Source organism: the organism of the source record quoted next, unplaced genomic scaffold (genome assembly GCF_019419815.1).
Source record: "Pyrus x bretschneideri cultivar Hongxiangsu unplaced genomic scaffold, Pyrus_bretschneideri_v1 Contig16, whole genome shotgun sequence".
Lineage (NCBI taxonomy): Eukaryota > Viridiplantae > Streptophyta > Magnoliopsida > Rosales > Rosaceae > Pyrus > Pyrus x bretschneideri.
The window spans coordinates 1,097,538-1,115,248 of NW_025999457.1; the positions used below are offsets into that span (position 1 = coordinate 1,097,538).

The following is a 17,711-nucleotide window of genomic DNA, read 5'->3' on the forward strand; positions in this document are numbered from 1 at the left end:
ACACGATCAACAAAGAGTTTTCATATTCATGTCACATGAGAACTCATGGTTAGGATAATGCAAATTAGTCTTTTGACCTGAGACATTACAGTTGTCTTGTGGTTAGGTCCTTAATCTTTGATTATGTCAAAGTCACTCCATCATGAGGGTGTCCATGGCATCGTTGGGGTTAAGCTAGTTAGCCATGGAGGCAAGTGAATGCGCAACAAGGGATCTCTAACCTTCAAACTGTTTGAGGGAGAATACTCTATGATGTGATTTAGAATCTCTGGCCAGAGTATGAATGAGATGTTGGAATGTGTTCCAGATCACATTCAAGGTAATCATATAAGTACAAGATTCACATTGGATAGTAGACATGAATAAACTATCAAACCAAACAATGTGGTCAAGAGTATTGTATTAGAGAAAGACCGTATTGCATTTGTAATCCTAAACTGAATAGGTTCTCCACCTCTTCTGATTAGCTTGGGTAACCATGACATGCTGCTAGGCGTCAACCATGGTTTGTGGAAGCCCTAAAAGTGTATTATCACTAACGGGAGAATTGAAAGTAAGTTTCAATTCACAATCGATTAGAAAGAGTTTTAATCGCCCACTGCCTCGCTAAAAGGAACCTAATGGATCGTTCACCGAGTAAGGTAGAGTTTGAAGAAACAACGGAGATGAGTAAGAATAATTAAATGGTTTAATTATTTATCTAAGGCTAGGATTAATTAATATGTTAATTAATCAAACGAATAAGTTCGTTAAAGACCTCGGGTTAGTTTTGGGCCGCAAGGCCCAATGGGATTTGAATGTCAAGCCCATTAACTCAAGTTGTATGACAACTTGAATAAAACAAAGGGCTTGAAAGCCCAATAAACCTATAGGCCGGCCATGTGTAAAAGAATAGGGCTTTTGGTCCATTAGGTCACTTATTTGAAGGGACTATATAAAGGACTTTATAGCCTAAAATTTACTAAGGGTTATTTTTGGGGGAAAGGATAAGAACACAAGCTCTCATTTCTCTCTAAAATTTCGGCCAACCTTGGAGGGATCATCTAGCAATCAAACTCCTCCAAGGTCACTCATTTCTTCTTCATTATGCCTTGGTGATGAATAATTAGAGGTTCTCAATTTTGGGAACTTGGAGAAACCTTTTCATCCATCCAAATCCATGGATCTAAGATGCAAGGAATGAAGGCCCTCTCTTTGGGTGATTAGCATTTGCTTATGCAAAGAGGAATCTACAAAGGTATCGATTTCTCAACTCACTTTGTTTTGAGTTGAGTCTTGGTTCACCTATCTACTAGGCTTTGAATTTCATGGGTAAATGTTTTGTTTTTAAGTGCATACAAGCATGATTCCGCCTTTAATTGTTAATTGCATGCTATTGATGTTGCTTAAATGAACATGCTTTTCACAAATTTTCCTTCATGTGTTAACTTGAACATTCGTTTTGTTTTATTCACACCTTGTACCAAAATTAAGGTTGTTTTATTGACACACCTTGGTGCTTATTTGTATCAATTTTCAGTAAGGAAGGGCTACTCGCCTTAGTTGAATACAACGAGAAGAAGATTTTCGATGTGAAGCTCAAGGAAATGAAATCTGCTTTAACAACCCAGATAACAGAGGAAACAGATATGTCTGAAGTCATTGAGACTGTGAAGCAGCGTGTCAAAGACGCCAAATTGCCTGATGTTGAAGTTGTGCGGATTTTGTGGGATGTTATTATGGATGCTGTGCAGTGGTCCGGCAAGAACCAGCAGCATAACGTTTTGCAATTTTTCAACTGTATTAAATCATCTATTCTATATGGTGGTCTAGTGAAAGAACTTTGAGTTAGAATCCCAACCTGCATCCATTTGATTCGAGACCTAGTTAAAACTTCTTTTCTCTTTCTTTCAATTTGTTAATACACTCTATCAAGGCCTTAATCTGCTCACCATGTTCCTCCCAATTATCATGGAGGCAACCCAAATAATGCATTAGATGATCAATTTCCTCCCTTCCTCTGTTAAATTTTCTTCTACTCCATTTCATCAAATTTTCACTAGAAGAGTTTAATTCTCGTTGCCATTTCTCCAACCATCCACACCTACTTTGAATACTCCAGCTCTCTTCAACAATTTATTATGATTTTATGTAAATTATTTATTTCCTTAGTGATAGGATTGTAACATCTTATAAATCCATCCTTACAACAACAACCCACAATTGAAAGGACCAAAATTAAGGACTAAAAATTGAATTGGGGTGTGGGTTTTGCAATTTGCACAATAAAATTTGATGGGTTTGTGGTGAAAATTCGAATGGAGGTGTAGAAAACGGGAAAAATTACAAATTTTAAAGGGGTTTGCATGTGAAACACAACATATACCTATTAAAATTTGGACCAAGAAAAACAAATAATGGATAATAGTGTTCAAATTTGAACAACTTATTAAAAAAAAAAAAAAAAAAAAAAAAAAAGAGTCATGTCCCGTTCCGCCCATAAAATTGTACCAAACAACAACGGAACATGGGTATTTTAGTCATTTTAATCTTTTGGTTCCGTTCCGTCCATGTGTTACCAAACGCAGGACGGAACAACCGTCTTGTTCCGTCCTGCGCGTACCAAACATAATACAGAACATCTGTTCCGTCCCGTCCCGTCCCGTCCCGTCCCGTCTGCGTACCAAACGCTACCTAATGGAAAGTAGACAGCTCTTGCACGACGATTTTCTTGTTGCTTCTTTTGTGAAGATTTTAATTTTGTGATGTGATAATATTTAATAAGTTAATTACACCGTTATCTTGATATTCTCGTTTCATATAATTCATTATTTTTTTTCACATATAACGTTTTTTGTTGAGAGTTTAATTTGTTTTGTTACTTGATGGCTTGGGTAATGGTGTTGATCAGAAATGTTGGTTGATGGAACTGCTTGCTAAGTCCTTCTAACTTAGTTTTAGCTCGATATTGGATGTCAATGTTTAATTGATGACGTTCTCAATTAATTAGTATTTGTTCTTCCTTCTAATCGGAGTTTATCTTTACACTATGTGATGAAACATTCAAATCAGTCAAATGAAACCAATACGAGCAATTTTGTCAGGTAAACTTTAGTTTAATTTGATTAAATGGTTTAGCTCATTATTTTAGTAGCAAGTGTTGTTTGAAAGTGTCAAATGTGAACTAATAAATTAATTTGGAAAAAGTGGACAAAACAAACAATTCAAAGTGACAAAAGATTTATATTGATCTGGCATAAGTCTACATCCAGTGCAGATATGGCAAGGAAATTTTACTAATAACCAATGGAGATCATAAATAAGGTTTTAACTCTCAAACCCCAAATCCTAGATACACCCAATAATTTTTATTAAATTAGATAGTGGCTATTTATTACAGTGGTAGAAAAATGTTAGGTCCTTGCATGACGGCGTGAATTCAAATTTTGTCAGTGGCTAATCTAACATTTAATGTGTCACTTAGTTTAGTTTGATCAATTATTCATGATAAGGTTCATGTCCTTATTGAACTGTGATTTCGCTCACCCCTTTATATATCTTGCAGCTATTGAATCGCAAACCCAAGGTGTTGGTATAACAATTGGAAACTAGAATTCATTTTTAGGAAAACAAATGAAAATGACTTGAAAACTTCTAGTTTAGAATAATTATATTTAGAGACTCGTGTTGATAACGTGTTATAAAAAGGTCAAAGTTAGAGGAATAACCTTTTTAATGGTAGGTGCAAGGTAGATGTAAAATGCCACACTAAAACTATAGCACAAGAGGATAACAAATAAAAGGCAAATGAATAGATGATGTTACTGATATTTCTCTCTTGTTTTGCTTCTTCTTATATTTTCTGTTACATGAAAACATGCGGAGTGCTTTATTTATAGAGCAACTCCAAACTGATGCAGTTAATGCATTTTGAAATTTACGACACTTCGTCTGACTATACAAACTCTATGTATTCAACTTTCACTTTGCATGGGCATTGAAAACTTCTGCCCATACTGAAGAATTCTGCTAACATACTGTGTGGGCATTTATTGCCTTCAGACTTTTCAACAATACTAACATTTTTTCGTTAAAGAAATAATTCACTCAACATTATCACTGACACTGAACCGTGTGGTCCCCACCACCTTCACTACTAGTATAAGTACCCATCTCCCTCCCATTTATTTCCTATCCTACCTATCTGAATTTCTTATATTCCTACAACTTCGTTGCGAGAATTTTCAGTGTGATTTATCTGCTTCTTGCCTTGCCATTTGTCACTTCTCTCTACTTGTGTAAGTTTGTGTTGATTCTGTATTTTGTTTGATAATTCTCCGAGTCCTTGATCTTTTGCTTAATATACATTTTCAATTACCAAAACAAGATGTAAAGTTTATATTTTCTTTTTCCTGCTCATTTTTGTTCACTCGTTCATTGAATACTTATTTTGTTAGCATAACTCCTTTTTCAATAATTGCATATGATTCAACAACATAAACTAAGTTATCAAAGACTGTAAAATCAAATCGAATTGTTAAATATGTGTTGATACTAAGCCAAATATCTGATGACAGTTACGAATAAAAATTGCATCTTGTAATTACCAAGAGAAGATTTATAGTTTCAAATTCTTTTCTTAAATTTTAGAACATTACCCTGTTCTAAAACTGGGGAGCGGCCGCACTGTGGCTTTAGCTAGAGTGCAATTTCATTAGATAATTTGAATTTATTTCCGCAATTGCCATTTTTCCTTAAAAAAAAAAAATTTGGATTTCATTAAGACACTGGCTCTCATCTCCCCATCCAGGCTCCTCCTTCCTCCTCCTCCTCCGTTCGACAGCATCTCCTCCGCCCCTTCTCCTGGGTATTTTTTTCATCTCTATTTTTCCCCAGAACTCTAAGAAATTACTAACGAGAACGTCCTCTCACTGAAAAACCGCGAATCTGGTGTACATTCGAAGCGAATCTTAATCCCGGCAAATCTAATCTTTGGGTACTCTTTCCAGATTTATAATTTTGGCTTTTTATTTTTCCAATTTTTTTGGGATTTTCCACTATCAGCCTTTTTCTTAGGGGTGGAAAAAAATCCCGAAAATCCCGAACCGAACCGAAAAAATCCCGATCCCAAACCAAAAATTTCCAAAACCGAAATTCCCGAAATTTTCGGGATGCTATCCCGAACCAATCCCAAAATTTCGGTATGGGATTCGGGATTGGCTTCTCGATATTTCGGGAATCCCATACCAAACCGAAAATATATAATATTAATTATTATATATATTTATACATATATATATATATTATTCTTTTATAATTGATGCTAGTAATTTCTAATTCATGCTCAGCAACCTAGAATGTCCTACACCTTGCATATTTTTCTTGTTTTGTTTGATATTCATGTGGATTTTATTATTGCTGCTGCTATGGCTGATGATTTCAGAAGGCTTAATTCTTTTGTCTCTCAACAGATTGCAAAAAGAGTTTAATTAATTTGAATTTTGACTATGATAAAAAGAGTCAAGTATGCCAATGTTCAATTAAATGGTAATGTGAATGAAATGAAATTCCTAGTTCATAAATGTGTTCTTGAATTATATATTTGAAGAACAATTCATAATTTCATATTTCAATTTGGGATTCCCGATTTGTCCCAAAATCCCGAAAATATTTTGGGATTCCCGAAAATTTGGTTTGGGATTGGTCTTCAAATTCCCGTCCCGAAAAATTTCGGTTTGGGATTCGGGATACTAGTTTCGGTATGGTATCCCATACCGAACCACCCCTACTTTTTCTCTCCTAATCTTAGGAAAAAATAAAAAAAAGTACTTCATTTTTTCCATTGTGTGGTTTGCAGGGTTTTTTCTGATGGTTCAAATACGTTCCAGGAATCAGCTTCGGAACAAGCAAGGAGTCTTCCAAGGTTAATTTTCTTTACTTTTTTTTATTTTTTATTTTTATCTTTTACTAATCTTGCATAATTTGTTTAAGGAGAATTTATGGAGCTTTCTGAGAGGTATAAACTATTTACTATTCAGTAAAATTTCATAATGTAACTTCTGGAAATGCAGAGAGCAATGCAAGGGTTCACAGAAAAGATTGTGGGACTGATTAGTGATATATGTTAAATTTCTGAACCCCTAACTGTTTGTTTGTTTTTCATTTTTCTATTGATAGAGATATGTAATCAAGAAGGAAACATTGTCAAGAAATTCAAAAAAATTAAGAAAAAGTCGGATGATTTGCGTTGAACTAATAATCAAATGGTTGTTGGATTTTGATTTCGCAAGAATGCTTTGAAAAGTTTTTTCCTCTGGGATTTGATGATTTCATTCCACGTGATTTTGCATTCCATCTGTACATTCAATTGTTGATGTGTACACTGACACTTAACTGCTTTGATTTTGAACATCAGTGCATGGATTTGTGGCAAATTTATGTAAACTTTGATGATTGGATGCACTTGTTTTTTTCCCTTATATAAGTGCACTTGTGGTGATATTTTGAATGCAGGGAAAGTGGAGATGACAATTGTTATTTAGAGCAAGTGGAGATGATCTTCGGATAAAAAGAAAAACTTGCCCAGGTACTTCAACTTTCCATTCTAATAACTGGCATTTTATTTTTCTAAATGTTTTACGCATAGAGAGAGATGAATTATGTACTATGAGGATCAGATTTCGTTCCTTAGACTTTGGTTGTTTGAGGTTATGATTGTTTAAGTTTGAATGTTGATGAATTTCGATTGTGTTTTCAGTTACATAATACTAATACACTAAATGCATAAGGTCTGATCAGTTACAAATGGAACAAGTTTTTATTCCCAATTGCTTTACTTATCATTTTTCCTTAATGGGTTATCGATTCCTGGCTTTTGAACTGTTTTTACAGATAATGGGTTGCTTGAACATTTTTCTTTACTCAATGTTTAATATAGCTACTTAATTAGGTGACATGTTTAATATATCATTTTATCAGACTCACTATGCAGACAATTTATTAATCGAAATAGTGATGCTATAAATTTAGACACAGAAGACTAACACACATTGACAAACTCTAAGATACAGATTAGTCCAATTTATTAATCGAATTTGTATTGGTCTAACAGGGGACCTTTATATCTGCAAATGGTTGTTGGGTTGGAAGGTCTGCTCTCAAAGAAGAACAAGTCAAGAATAGAGTGAAACTGCGCTTCTTGTTGATCTTCTATCGTTTTACTTGTTCATTCAGTTACTGTTTGCAGTACCCAATTTACAGCAACTGTTTTTTCCAATGGCATTGACTTGGAGCACCCAAAGAGCTTCTTCATCTTTTCTTTCAAATGATTTAGCTCCTGGATGGAAGTATGATGTGTTTTTGAGTTTCACAGGTGTTGACACCCGCAGGGGTTTTGTATCCCATTTATACCATGAATTGTGCAAATGCCAAGGAATTACGACTTTCTATGACGATCGAGAGCTTGAAAGAGGAACAAGTATTTCTCCAGAGCTCCTAAGTGCAATCAAAGCATCGCATACAGCAATCGTTGTTCTCTCTCCAAAATATGCTCATTCCAAATGGTGCTTGGACGAACTCACAAACATTGTTCAATGTATGGAAGCGAGGAAATCAATTTTGCCGGTCTTTTATGAGACAAATCCATCTGACGTAGGCAATCAGAGGGCGTCTTTTGCCGAAGCCTTCACTGAGCATGAAGAAAAGTTCATTAGTACCGAAGACAAAAAGAAGGTGACCCAGTGGAGATCTGATTTGAAAAAAGTATCCAAAATTTCTGGGTGGCATTCGAAGAATTTCAAGTAAGCATGCATATTTGAATGTTTCGTTGTTCTTACTTTGGTGACCCTGTTTGGTTAACTTATTATACTATTCTTCCATCCAGCTCTGAAAGACAGCTAATTGATGACATTGTCAATTGCGTGCGGAGGAAAGTGCAAGCTACATGCACGCTATTAGATTCCTCACAGAAGTTAGTCGGAATTGATTCTGCACTCGAGCAACTAAGTTTGCTGTTAGCTCATGATGCAAATGATGTTCGATTTATTGGGATAACTGGGATGGGTGGCGTAGGCAAGACTACTCTTGCTAAGCTAGTTTATGATAAAATCGTCCATCATTTTGAAGTTCACTGCTTTCTTGAAAACGTTAGAGAGGTTTCTGTAACAGAGCCTACTCTAGTTCGTCTTCAAAAACAACTTCTCTGCCCAATATTGAAAGAAAATATTGAAAACGTTAGAGACCAACAATGGGGAATCCATTACACGAAGAAATGCTTATGCAACAAAAAGGTTCTTCTTGTACTTGATGATGTGGATCAAGTAAACCAGCTACAAGTACTAGCTGGAAAGAAAGATTGGTTTGGCATGGGAAGTAGAATTATCATTACAACTAGAAATCAACGTCTACTGGTCGAGCATGACATAACATTGTGTCATAATGTCGAGGTGTTAAAAGATGCCGAAGCACTTGAGCTGTTTAGCCTGCACGCCTTTAGAAAAGACCAACCTGAGGAAGATTTTTTGGAACTGTCTAAGTATTTCATTAATCATGCTGGAGGCCTTCCATTAGTTCTTAAAACCTTGGGGTCTTCTTTGTATGCGAGAGGTCAAGGTGCATGGAATAGTGTACGAGATAATCTAAGGAAAATTCCTATTCCAACAGTTTTTGATTCACTCAAGGTTAGTTATGATGGACTAGAAAAGATGGAGAAGAGAATTTTTCTCGATGTTGCGTGTCTCCACAAAGGGAAGCCCACGACGGAAGTATTGCGGATGCTAGACAATTCTTTTGGAATTTCTAGTAGTAGTATGATAGATGTACTAATTGAGAGATTTCTCGTGTACAATATCAGAAACATGATAGGGATGCATGATTTGGTGCAAGAAATGGCGTGGACAATTGTTCATGAAGAGTCCGAAGAGCCTGGCCTACGCAGCAGGTTGTGGCTTTCTGATGACATTTTTTATATACTCACGACCAATACGGTAAGAAGTTAAATTCCAAGTTTGAAAGAAGATACAATTTCTTTTTACACTAGTAGACTTGATTGTCAAATTAATTTATCCTTTTTTCTTAATTGTTAGGGTTCGAGAGCAATTGAAGTTATATCCTTACGCCCGTCCAAAGTAGAAGAGGTGCCCCAATGGAATTGCGAAGCCTTCTCTAAGATGCATGGACTGAGGTTTTTGGAATTCAATAATTTGATATTTTCTTCAGGCCCGAAATTTCTTCCATGTTCCTTGAGAATTATAAATTGGAGTTGGTATCCTTCCAAGTTTCTTCCAACCAGCTTTCGCCCGTACTTGCTTACTGAACTTAACATGCCTAATAGCAATCTTGTTCGGCTTTCGGAGGAAAAAATGGTAAGAGTAATATTAAATAAATCCCTAGTCAATACTCATTTTCTAATTTTGTCCAATGATACTTTAACACATATTTTATTGTTTAAAAAAATAATGGACATGTTAAAAACAAGAACATGTGACATTTTTTTATTGGACCAAAAAAAATAACATAGTCGATGTACTCGCTAATGAGTACCTAATTATTATCCATCCTTGAATAAATGCGGTTTAATTTACAAAATAATCATTTACTTTTTATTTATTTATTGTTTTGAAGAAATTTTAAGATTGTAGAAGCCAAATATATGATATGAACCTTATGGTGTTGAATAGGACTTGCCCAAGTTGAATTATCTCAATCTTGCCTCCTCCAAGAAATTGATTAATACCCCAGATTTCAGTGGTTTTCCAAATCTTGAGATGTTGGATCTTTGGGATTGTAAGAATGTAGTTGAAATTCACTCGTCTGTTGCATTCCTCAAAAGACTTAAAATTCTGAACCTTAGAGGATGTGAAAGCATTAAGAGCCTCCCAAGTGAGTTTGAAATGGATTCTCTTAAATCTTTATTGCTTAGTGGCTGCTCAAATGTGAAAAAGATACCAGAATTTGGGGAGCAGATGAAGAATGTGTCCACGATTTACTTGGATGGGACTGCGATCGAGAAAATACCTTTATCAATTGGACATCTGGTTGGCCTTAATAGTTTGAGTCTAAGTCAGTGCAAAAATCTCTTGAACCTTCCAAGGGCTATTTGTAATTTAATGTCTCTTACATATCTCAGTGTGATGGGATGCTCAAAACTTGACAAATTCCCAGGAGACATGGATCACTTAAAGTTTCTTAAATGTGGAGACACAATGACAGAGCCACTTGTGGGTATGAAAAATCTTGAAGATCTATTTTTTAAATGTGAACTAGATGCTAAACCAAGGGAAGGGTGGGGCCTTCTCCGCTTATTAGGACTTGGAAAGAGTCGTCCTGATCCTCCTTGTTGGGGTTTGGTGCTGTCTTCTCTAAATCGTTTTTGCTCTATGAGACAGTTATATCTAGAAGATTGTGAACTCTGTGAAGGAGATATCCCAGATGATATTGGCTGCTTGTCCTTTTTGGAAGAGTTGTGTCTCGGCGGAAATAATTTCGTCAATCTACCTGAAAGCATTAGACGCCTTTCTAAGCTCCAGTATCTTGGTTTGGAGGGGTGCAAAAGCCTTCAAGAATTGCCACCTCTTCCATCAAATAGCGAATTATATGTATCTCTAGGGGAATGTACATCCTTAAAAAGGTTGACAGATGCATCCAAGTTGAGCAGCAGATTCACCAATTTGTATGACTTTGACTTCACTTGCACGAATTGCATTGCATTGGTTCAAGATGAAGGCTGGATTAATACAATACTCTCAAGGATTCCAAGATTTGTCGCTCACTATGAGGTACTCTCTCTCTCTCTCTCTCTCTCTAAAATAGTTCTTTTCTTACAGGTATCGTCTCCAGATCCCGCCGATAAGTACCTTGTATTGCCTGGAAGTGAAATTCCAAAGTGGTTCAGTAATCAGAGTGTGGGAAATTCAGTAAATGTGAAGCTTCCACCACCATCATGTACCGACTGGCTGGGGATTGCCTTTTGTCTTGTTTTTCAAGATCCTAACCAAAACTTGGCCAATCGACCTGCTTATATTGGTCATGTCATTGAGCTTTTAAATAACAATTTGCGTCATAACACAGGGTCACTTCTGTCGGAACATCTTTGGGTATTTTATTTGCCTCGTAAATATTGTCATGAGGAACAATTTTTATTCAGAACTTACATTTCAGATGTGAGAGTGCCAGAAATACAATATGCAGACTTCAATTGTGTGAAGAAGTGTGGGGCTCGTTTGGTGTACAAGCAAGATTTGGAAGAACTAAACCAAACATTGACAATCCTGAAACGAACACATGAATATAGTGACGAGGAAGCTTCAAGTCGACCTGTAAGTGCTAGCTTCAACGACACAGAACAAATCCACAAAAGACATTGTTACTAGTCACCATCTTATAATAAATGCAGGCAAGTTCCCCTCAATTTATCCCATCAGCTTTATAGTCTTAAAAGATATTTTCTGCTTCACCATCTTAGTCAATGGATCTAATCTCACGAGTTATAAAGAACGAAGAAAAATCTGCTTAATTTCTCATTGCAATAGTTTTTCGTTTCAGTGCCCTGTAAAGTCAGTTGCATCATAAACTTGGGAAGAATTGGCAAAGCTGGAGTTGAAGCAGGACAAATACTATCCGAGCGCCGTGGGGTCGGCCTCCATGTTTCTTTCTGGTACAAGAATGAACCACGAGGTTCATTTTCTGAAGACACCGGGGAGTTGAATTTATTTTTAACTAATGGAAAAACACTGTTGTCTTGATCCGCAGTCATCTATTGTTGTACAAATAACAAAATTCGAAAGGAGTATTTGGATGAAACACGAAACTTAATTCAATCTTTCGAACATCATTTGAATTATTAAGTCCATCAGCTTATAATAAAATGCTTGAGACCATGTCAATCATGATAAAACAGACAAGGACACTCAGCATTTCATTACTATAAGACATCAAACACAATTTCAGACTACAAATTCTGCAACAAGAAGCTCCTACTTTCTCTTCCACAAACTGCACTGAAATCCTACTAATTGTGAGGTTACTTGATCTAGTACAAGTTTTGTGCAGTAAACTTGGACTTTAATTTGATGAAATGGTTTAGCTCATTCTTTTAGTATCAAGTGTTGTTTGAAAGCGTCAAATGTGAAACTAGTAAATTAATTCAGAAACATTTGACAAAACAAACAATTCAAGATGACAAAAGATTTATATTGATTTGACATAAGTCTACATCTAGTGCAAAGACGGTAAAGAAATTTTACTAATAACCAATGGAGATCATAAATGGAATTTTAACTCTCAAACCCCAAATCCTAGATACATCCAATATTTCTCACTCAAGCAAAATATAAATGGAGAAGATGAAAATACATAATCTCCCAAAAGCCAAAAAATGTAGCACCAATATCTTGAATGTGTAATTGCCCAAAACCTTTTATTTTTCTCTTTGCTAATGGGAACCAAAAGAAAAGCATCCAACGCCTTAAAAATGCTGTCCTTTTTTTTATAAGAAAACTAATGAAAATGGTTTAAAAATTTTGAGTTTTAACGATAAGGACAAAATAAATGATAAAATGAATATTACCGGATTGACTTTTGAGTATAAAAATGTGATTTTTCGTTAAAGTGAATAATACCATGAACTTTCATTAAAGTTTATTTATTTATTTTTTTTTTTAGTGTGTGGCCGGCCTTTGTTTTAAGGAACCGAAAGTCATAGCTTGCATTTCTTTTTCTCTTTGGTGATGCGAACCAAAAGAATAGCATCAAATGTCTTATAAAATTGGCTCCGTGCTGCCTTTAACATAGTCATCACGTGGCTTTCACATGGAGCTATTAATAGCCAATCAATTGACTTCAGTCAAAGTAAACGGCCCAGTCGGAATGAGCCACTAAACCCATAAGCATCGGCTAAGACGATCAATTGTTTAGAATTTTAACCAAGAGTAAAAAATATTTCAAATATTTTAACTGTTAAATAGTTCACCTTAAATTATCTTAAAATTTTAGTTTTCTTACTCCTATTTAAGTAAGTAATCATACTAACTTCTCTTCGTTAAAGAAATAATTCACCTGATACTGTCACCGATATTAAATTGTTGATCCCCACCACCTCCATACCAATATCTCCCATTTATTTCCTACACTACCTCTCTGAATTTCCTATCTCCCATTTATTTCCTATCCTACACCTCTGAATTTCCTATATCCTATAACTTCGCTGTGAGAATTTTGAGTGTGATTTCCCTACTTCTTGCCTTGTCATTTGTCACTTCTCTGTACCTGTGTAAGTTTGTGTTGATGCTGTATTTTGTTTGGTAATTGTCAAAGTCCTTTCTCAGCCTTTTCGCTGTTACACGTGTTGGTCATCGTTGCAAAAGGAAGGAGGTTCATTTTGCTTCCAGAACGAATCTCTCAAGTTCTCTCTCAGAACCACGAAACATCCTCATCCGTTCGACAGCATCTCCCCATGCAGGCTCCTCCCTCCTCCTCCGTTCGACAGCCTCTCCTCCGCTCCTTCTCGTGGGTATTTTTTTCATCTCTATTTTTCCTCAGAACTCTTGAGAAACTACTAACGAGAACGTCCTCTCACCGAAAAACAGCGAATCTGGTGTACATTCGAGGAAAATCTTAATCCCAGAAAATCTAATCTTTGGGTACTCTTTCCAGATTTATAATTTTGGCTTTTTATTTTTCTAATTTTTTAGGATTTTCCACCATCAGCCTTTTTCTCTCCTAATCTTAGGGGGGAAAAAAAGTATGTCATTTTTTTGATTGTGTGGTTTGGAGGGTTGTTTTCTGATGGTTGAAATATGTTCCAGGAATCAGCTTTGGAACAAGCAATGAGCCTTCCAAGGTTAATTTTCTTTACTCTTTTTTTTTTTACCTAATCGTGCATAATTTGTTTTAATGAGAATTTATGGAGCTTTCTGAGAGGTATTAACTATTTACTATTCAGTAAAATTTCATAATGTAACTTCTGGAAATGCAGAGATCTAGCAATGCAAGGGTTCACAGAAAAGACTGTGGGACTGATTAAAAGTGAAAAATTGTTTGAATCCCCGGGTGGTCCCATCATTCTCTCTCAAGTATATGAGCCCTTTTGAATTATAGTAATATATGTTAAATTTCTGAACCCCTAACTGTTTGTTTTTTTTTCATTTTTCTATTGATAGAGAAATATAATCAAGAAGGAAACATAGGCCAGAAATTCAAAAAATTAAGAAAAAGTCGGATGGATATGTGTTTGTATTGTATATTGTTTTCATAATGATTTGCGTTGAACTAATAATCAAATGGTTGTTGGATTTTGATTCCGCAAGAATTCGTTGAAGCATTTTCTTTTGGGATTTGATGATTTCATTCCACGTGATTTTGCATTCCATCTGTAACATTCAATTGTTTATGCGTACACTGACTCTTAACTGCTTTGATTTCGAACATCCTATTGTGTCACTCAGTGTCATGGGTTTGTGAGAAATTTATGTAAACTTTGGTGATTGGATGCACATGTTTGTTTCCCTTATATAAGTGCACTGGTGGTGATATTTTGAATGCAGGGAAAGTGGAGATGACAATTGTTGTTGTCCTTTTTATTTAGAGCAAGTGGAAATGATCTTCGGATAAAAAGATAAACTTGCCCAGGTACTTCAACTTTCCATTCTAATAACTGGCATTTGATTTTTTTAAATGTTTTACGCATAGAGATGTGTACTATGAGTATCAGATTTCGTTCCCTAGACTTTGGTTGTTTGAGGTTATGATCGTTTAAGTTTAACGTTGATGAATTTTGATTGTGTTTTCAGTTATATAGTACTAATACACTAAATGTATAAGGTCTGATCAGTTACAAATGAAACAACTTTTTATTCCCAATTGCCTTCTTTATCATTTTTCCTTAATGGTTATCGATTCCTGGCTTTTGAACTGTTTTTTGGCTGTGGGTGCTTTGTATTTCTGAGCTTCAAGGCATAAAAATTTCTGAAATGCAGGAAAAGGGGAACAAGATACTTTTAGTTCAATGGGTTCTATGCGTTCTGCATTTCTTTTCATGGGGGTACGAATTGCCTTATCAGTGCTGCCAATTGTGGCTATTTAGAGGATAGTCTTTTACAGATAATAGGTTGCTTGAACATTTTTCTTTACTCAATGTTTAATATAGCTACTTAAGTAGGTGACATGTATAATATATCATTTTATCAGACTCACTTTGCAGACAATTTATTAATCGAAATAGTGAAGCTATAAATTTAGACACACAAAACTAACACATTTATTGACAAACTCTATGATGCAGATTAGTTCAATACGCAATTGTAAAGCTCACATCTAATATGTCATCAAATATCTTGATATTGTGTGTCTAAATAGTTTTATTGAAAAAGAATCTGGACGTTATTTGAACTGCCCATTGTTATAAAAAGATCTGTATACATAAGTTTATAATTATCAAAAGATTGGCACTGTTCAATTGCTCATTGTTCAAAAGATAGAGGTTCTATGAAAGCTAGATTTATATACTTACATCCATAGTTATCACAAGGAAAGCGCATATGCCTGATTTTTTTTGTTGACTACGTTTTCTAATCTTTGGGGTTTAACTAATTAAATTGGCATGCCTGTAGTTGGACCTTGCTTTGTTTATAGTCTATTTTGGGGTTTTATTCACACACATACATATATAACTAATTAAATTCTGTTTGTCAATAATTTTACTCACTTAATTTGTAAGAATTGGTTTACATTTGGATAATATAGGTGTTGGTATAATAGGGGACCTTTATATCTGCAAATGGTTGTTGGGTTGGAAGGTCTGCTCTCAAAGAAGAACAAATCAAGAGTAGAGTGAAACTGTGCTTCTCGTTGATCTTCTATTGTTTTACTTGTTCATTCAGTTACTGTTTGCAGTACCCGATTTACAACAACTGTTTGTTCTGATGGCATTGAGTTTGAGCACCCAAAGAGCCTCTGCATGTTTTCTTTCAAATGAATCAGCTCCTCGATGGAAGTATGATGTGTTTTTGAGTTTCCGGGGTGTAGACACCCGCAAGGGTTTTGTATCCCATGTATACGATGAATTGTCCAAGCGCCAAGGAATTACAACTTTCTTTGACGATCAAGAGCTTGAAAGAGGAACAAGTATTTCTCCAGAGCTCCAAAGTGCAATCAGTGCATCGCATATAGCAATTGTTGTTCTCTCACCAAACTATGCTTCTTCCAAATGGTGCTTGGACGAACTCACAAAAATTGTTCAATGCATGGATGTCATGCAAATTTTTTATGACGTGGATCCCTGGGACGTAGGAAATCAAAGGGGGGTCTTTTGTAACAGAGCCTACTCTAGTTCGTCTTCAAAAACAACTTCTTTGCCCAATCTTGAAAGAAAATATTGGAAACGTTAGAGACCAACAATGGGGAATCAATTACACGAAGAAATGCTTATACAACAAAAAGGTTCTTCTTGTACTTGATGATGTGGATCAAGTAAACTAGCTACAAGTACTAGCTGGAAAGAAAGATTGGTTTGGCACGGGCAGTAGAATTATCCTTACAACTAGAAATCAACGTCTGGTGGTCGAGCATGACGTGACATTGTGTCATAATGTCGAGGTGTTAAATGATGCCGAAGCACATGAACTGTGGCAGCCCGTTCCGAAAATTTTAAAACGTACGTGTGAAAAGATGATTTTGCCCCTAGTGTGATTTTTACGTTGTATGGTTGTTTTGAACTTGGTGTGGCTGGTTGTGGACTACACACACACTCTCCCATATTTTCCCTCACCCTTTCCCCTATCCCTGCACCTGTCTCGTGCCATTTCCCTTCCCATTTTTCCTCCATTTGTACGGACACACTCCAAAACCCTTGCAATCTTCACAGATCGAAGAAACAAAGTACATATCCATGCTCGTGAGGTTCGTAGGAGTTCAACCATACCCATTTCAGGTAAGGTTACCTTCGTTTTCACGTCGAACTCGGGATACCCGATTTTTGGCATTGTTCATGCACACGTAAATTCTTATGTTTTTGGGAATTTCAAGCTTGTAGGAAGCTTGGTGAGGTCCCTAGGAGGCTCGGGGTGGTTCGTTTGAAGGTTTTGGACGTGGGGATCGCGAGTTTCGAGGTTGGCCGGAGTTGGGGGTATTTTCCCGGTGAGATTTCGTGGATTTTAGCACTTGAAAGTGGTATGATTTTGTTCCTCTCGTTGTAAGCTTCAATTTGGTACCAATTTGGTTGAAAAACGAAGAAGATAGGACAATTTAAAGATTTCTCAATTTTCCGGCGCCGGAGCCTCGCCGGAGAAGACGACAGAATATTCCATCAGTTTGGACGGAATATTCCTAACGTCGTTGACGGAATCTGTTAAAGTTAATGGAATATTCCTGACGGCGTTAACTGACGCCGTCAGCGTGCCAGGCACGTGCCTGCGCGTGGCCGGCGCGTGGGGGCACGTGCGGCGGTGAAATTTTTTTCTAAAAATATGGGCATGTTCCTGAGGTTGAGTAGATCACGTTGGTGTATTCATACACCCCATTTGAGCATTGTATGAGAAATTATTTCTTAAGGTTGGTTATGTGCTTTAAAATTAACGTTTTTATAGTTGTTTCGCATATAGGTGAGACCTATCCCGAGGACGAGCGTGGTCACTCGAGGCAAGGGGGTTACAACCCTTCTACTTACCAGTGAGTGGGCTTTTGGTTTTCCGTATATACCTATATACTTATACTTTTCCCAGAAATTGATTTGAAACGTT

General features: G+C 36.1%; 2 protein-coding genes across 9 annotated transcripts in view; both read left to right on the plus strand.

Annotated features, from left to right (window-relative positions):
- The first annotated feature begins 4,151 nt into the window (after window positions 1–4,151).
- LOC103939565 (TMV resistance protein N) lies at window positions 4,152–11,795 on the plus strand. Of its 8 annotated transcripts, none has more exons than XM_048580792.1 (10): window positions 4,152–4,277; window positions 5,837–5,902; window positions 6,395–6,565; window positions 7,091–7,186; window positions 7,251–7,778; window positions 7,862–8,963; window positions 9,063–9,341; window positions 9,657–10,754; window positions 10,803–11,371; window positions 11,521–11,795. In XM_048580792.1, the coding sequence occupies exons 5-9, from the start codon at window positions 7,255–7,257 to the stop codon at window positions 11,346–11,348; spliced, it is 3,549 nt and encodes a 1,182-aa protein (XP_048436749.1). In that variant the 5' UTR covers window positions 4,152–4,277; window positions 5,837–5,902; window positions 6,395–6,565; window positions 7,091–7,186; window positions 7,251–7,254; the 3' UTR covers window positions 11,349–11,371; window positions 11,521–11,795. The 8 variants fall into 8 exon arrangements, with proteins under 8 accessions (XP_048436749.1, XP_048436750.1, XP_048436753.1 ...); XM_048580794.1 differs by adding an exon at window positions 4,790–4,846 and having other exon boundaries at window positions 4,170–4,277; window positions 7,091–7,778; XM_048580797.1 differs by adding an exon at window positions 4,790–4,846 and having other exon boundaries at window positions 4,170–4,277; window positions 6,465–6,565; window positions 7,091–7,778.
- A 1,228-nt stretch (window positions 11,796–13,023) lies between these two features.
- LOC103951149 (TMV resistance protein N) overlaps window positions 13,024–17,711 on the plus strand; it is a 44,197-nt gene continuing 39,509 nt past the window's right edge. Inside the window, exon 1 of the mRNA XM_048580802.1 lies at window positions 13,024–13,816. The gene's annotated coding sequence lies outside the window, so the exon portion shown is untranslated. The remainder of the gene's footprint in view (window positions 13,817–17,711) is intronic.

Coding starts and splice junctions, on each gene's coding strand:
- LOC103939565 (XM_048580793.1), top strand. CDS start 7,255: ATGGCATTGACTTGGAGCACCCAAAGAGCTTCTTCATCTTTTCTTTCA. Junction 7,779..7,861: donor TGGCATTCGAAGAATTTCAA/GTAAGCATGCAT, acceptor TCTTCCATCCAG/CTCTGAAAGACAGCTAATTG. Junction 10,755..10,802: donor GATTTGTCGCTCACTATGAG/GTACTCTCTCTC, acceptor CTTTTCTTACAG/GTATCGTCTCCAGATCCCGC.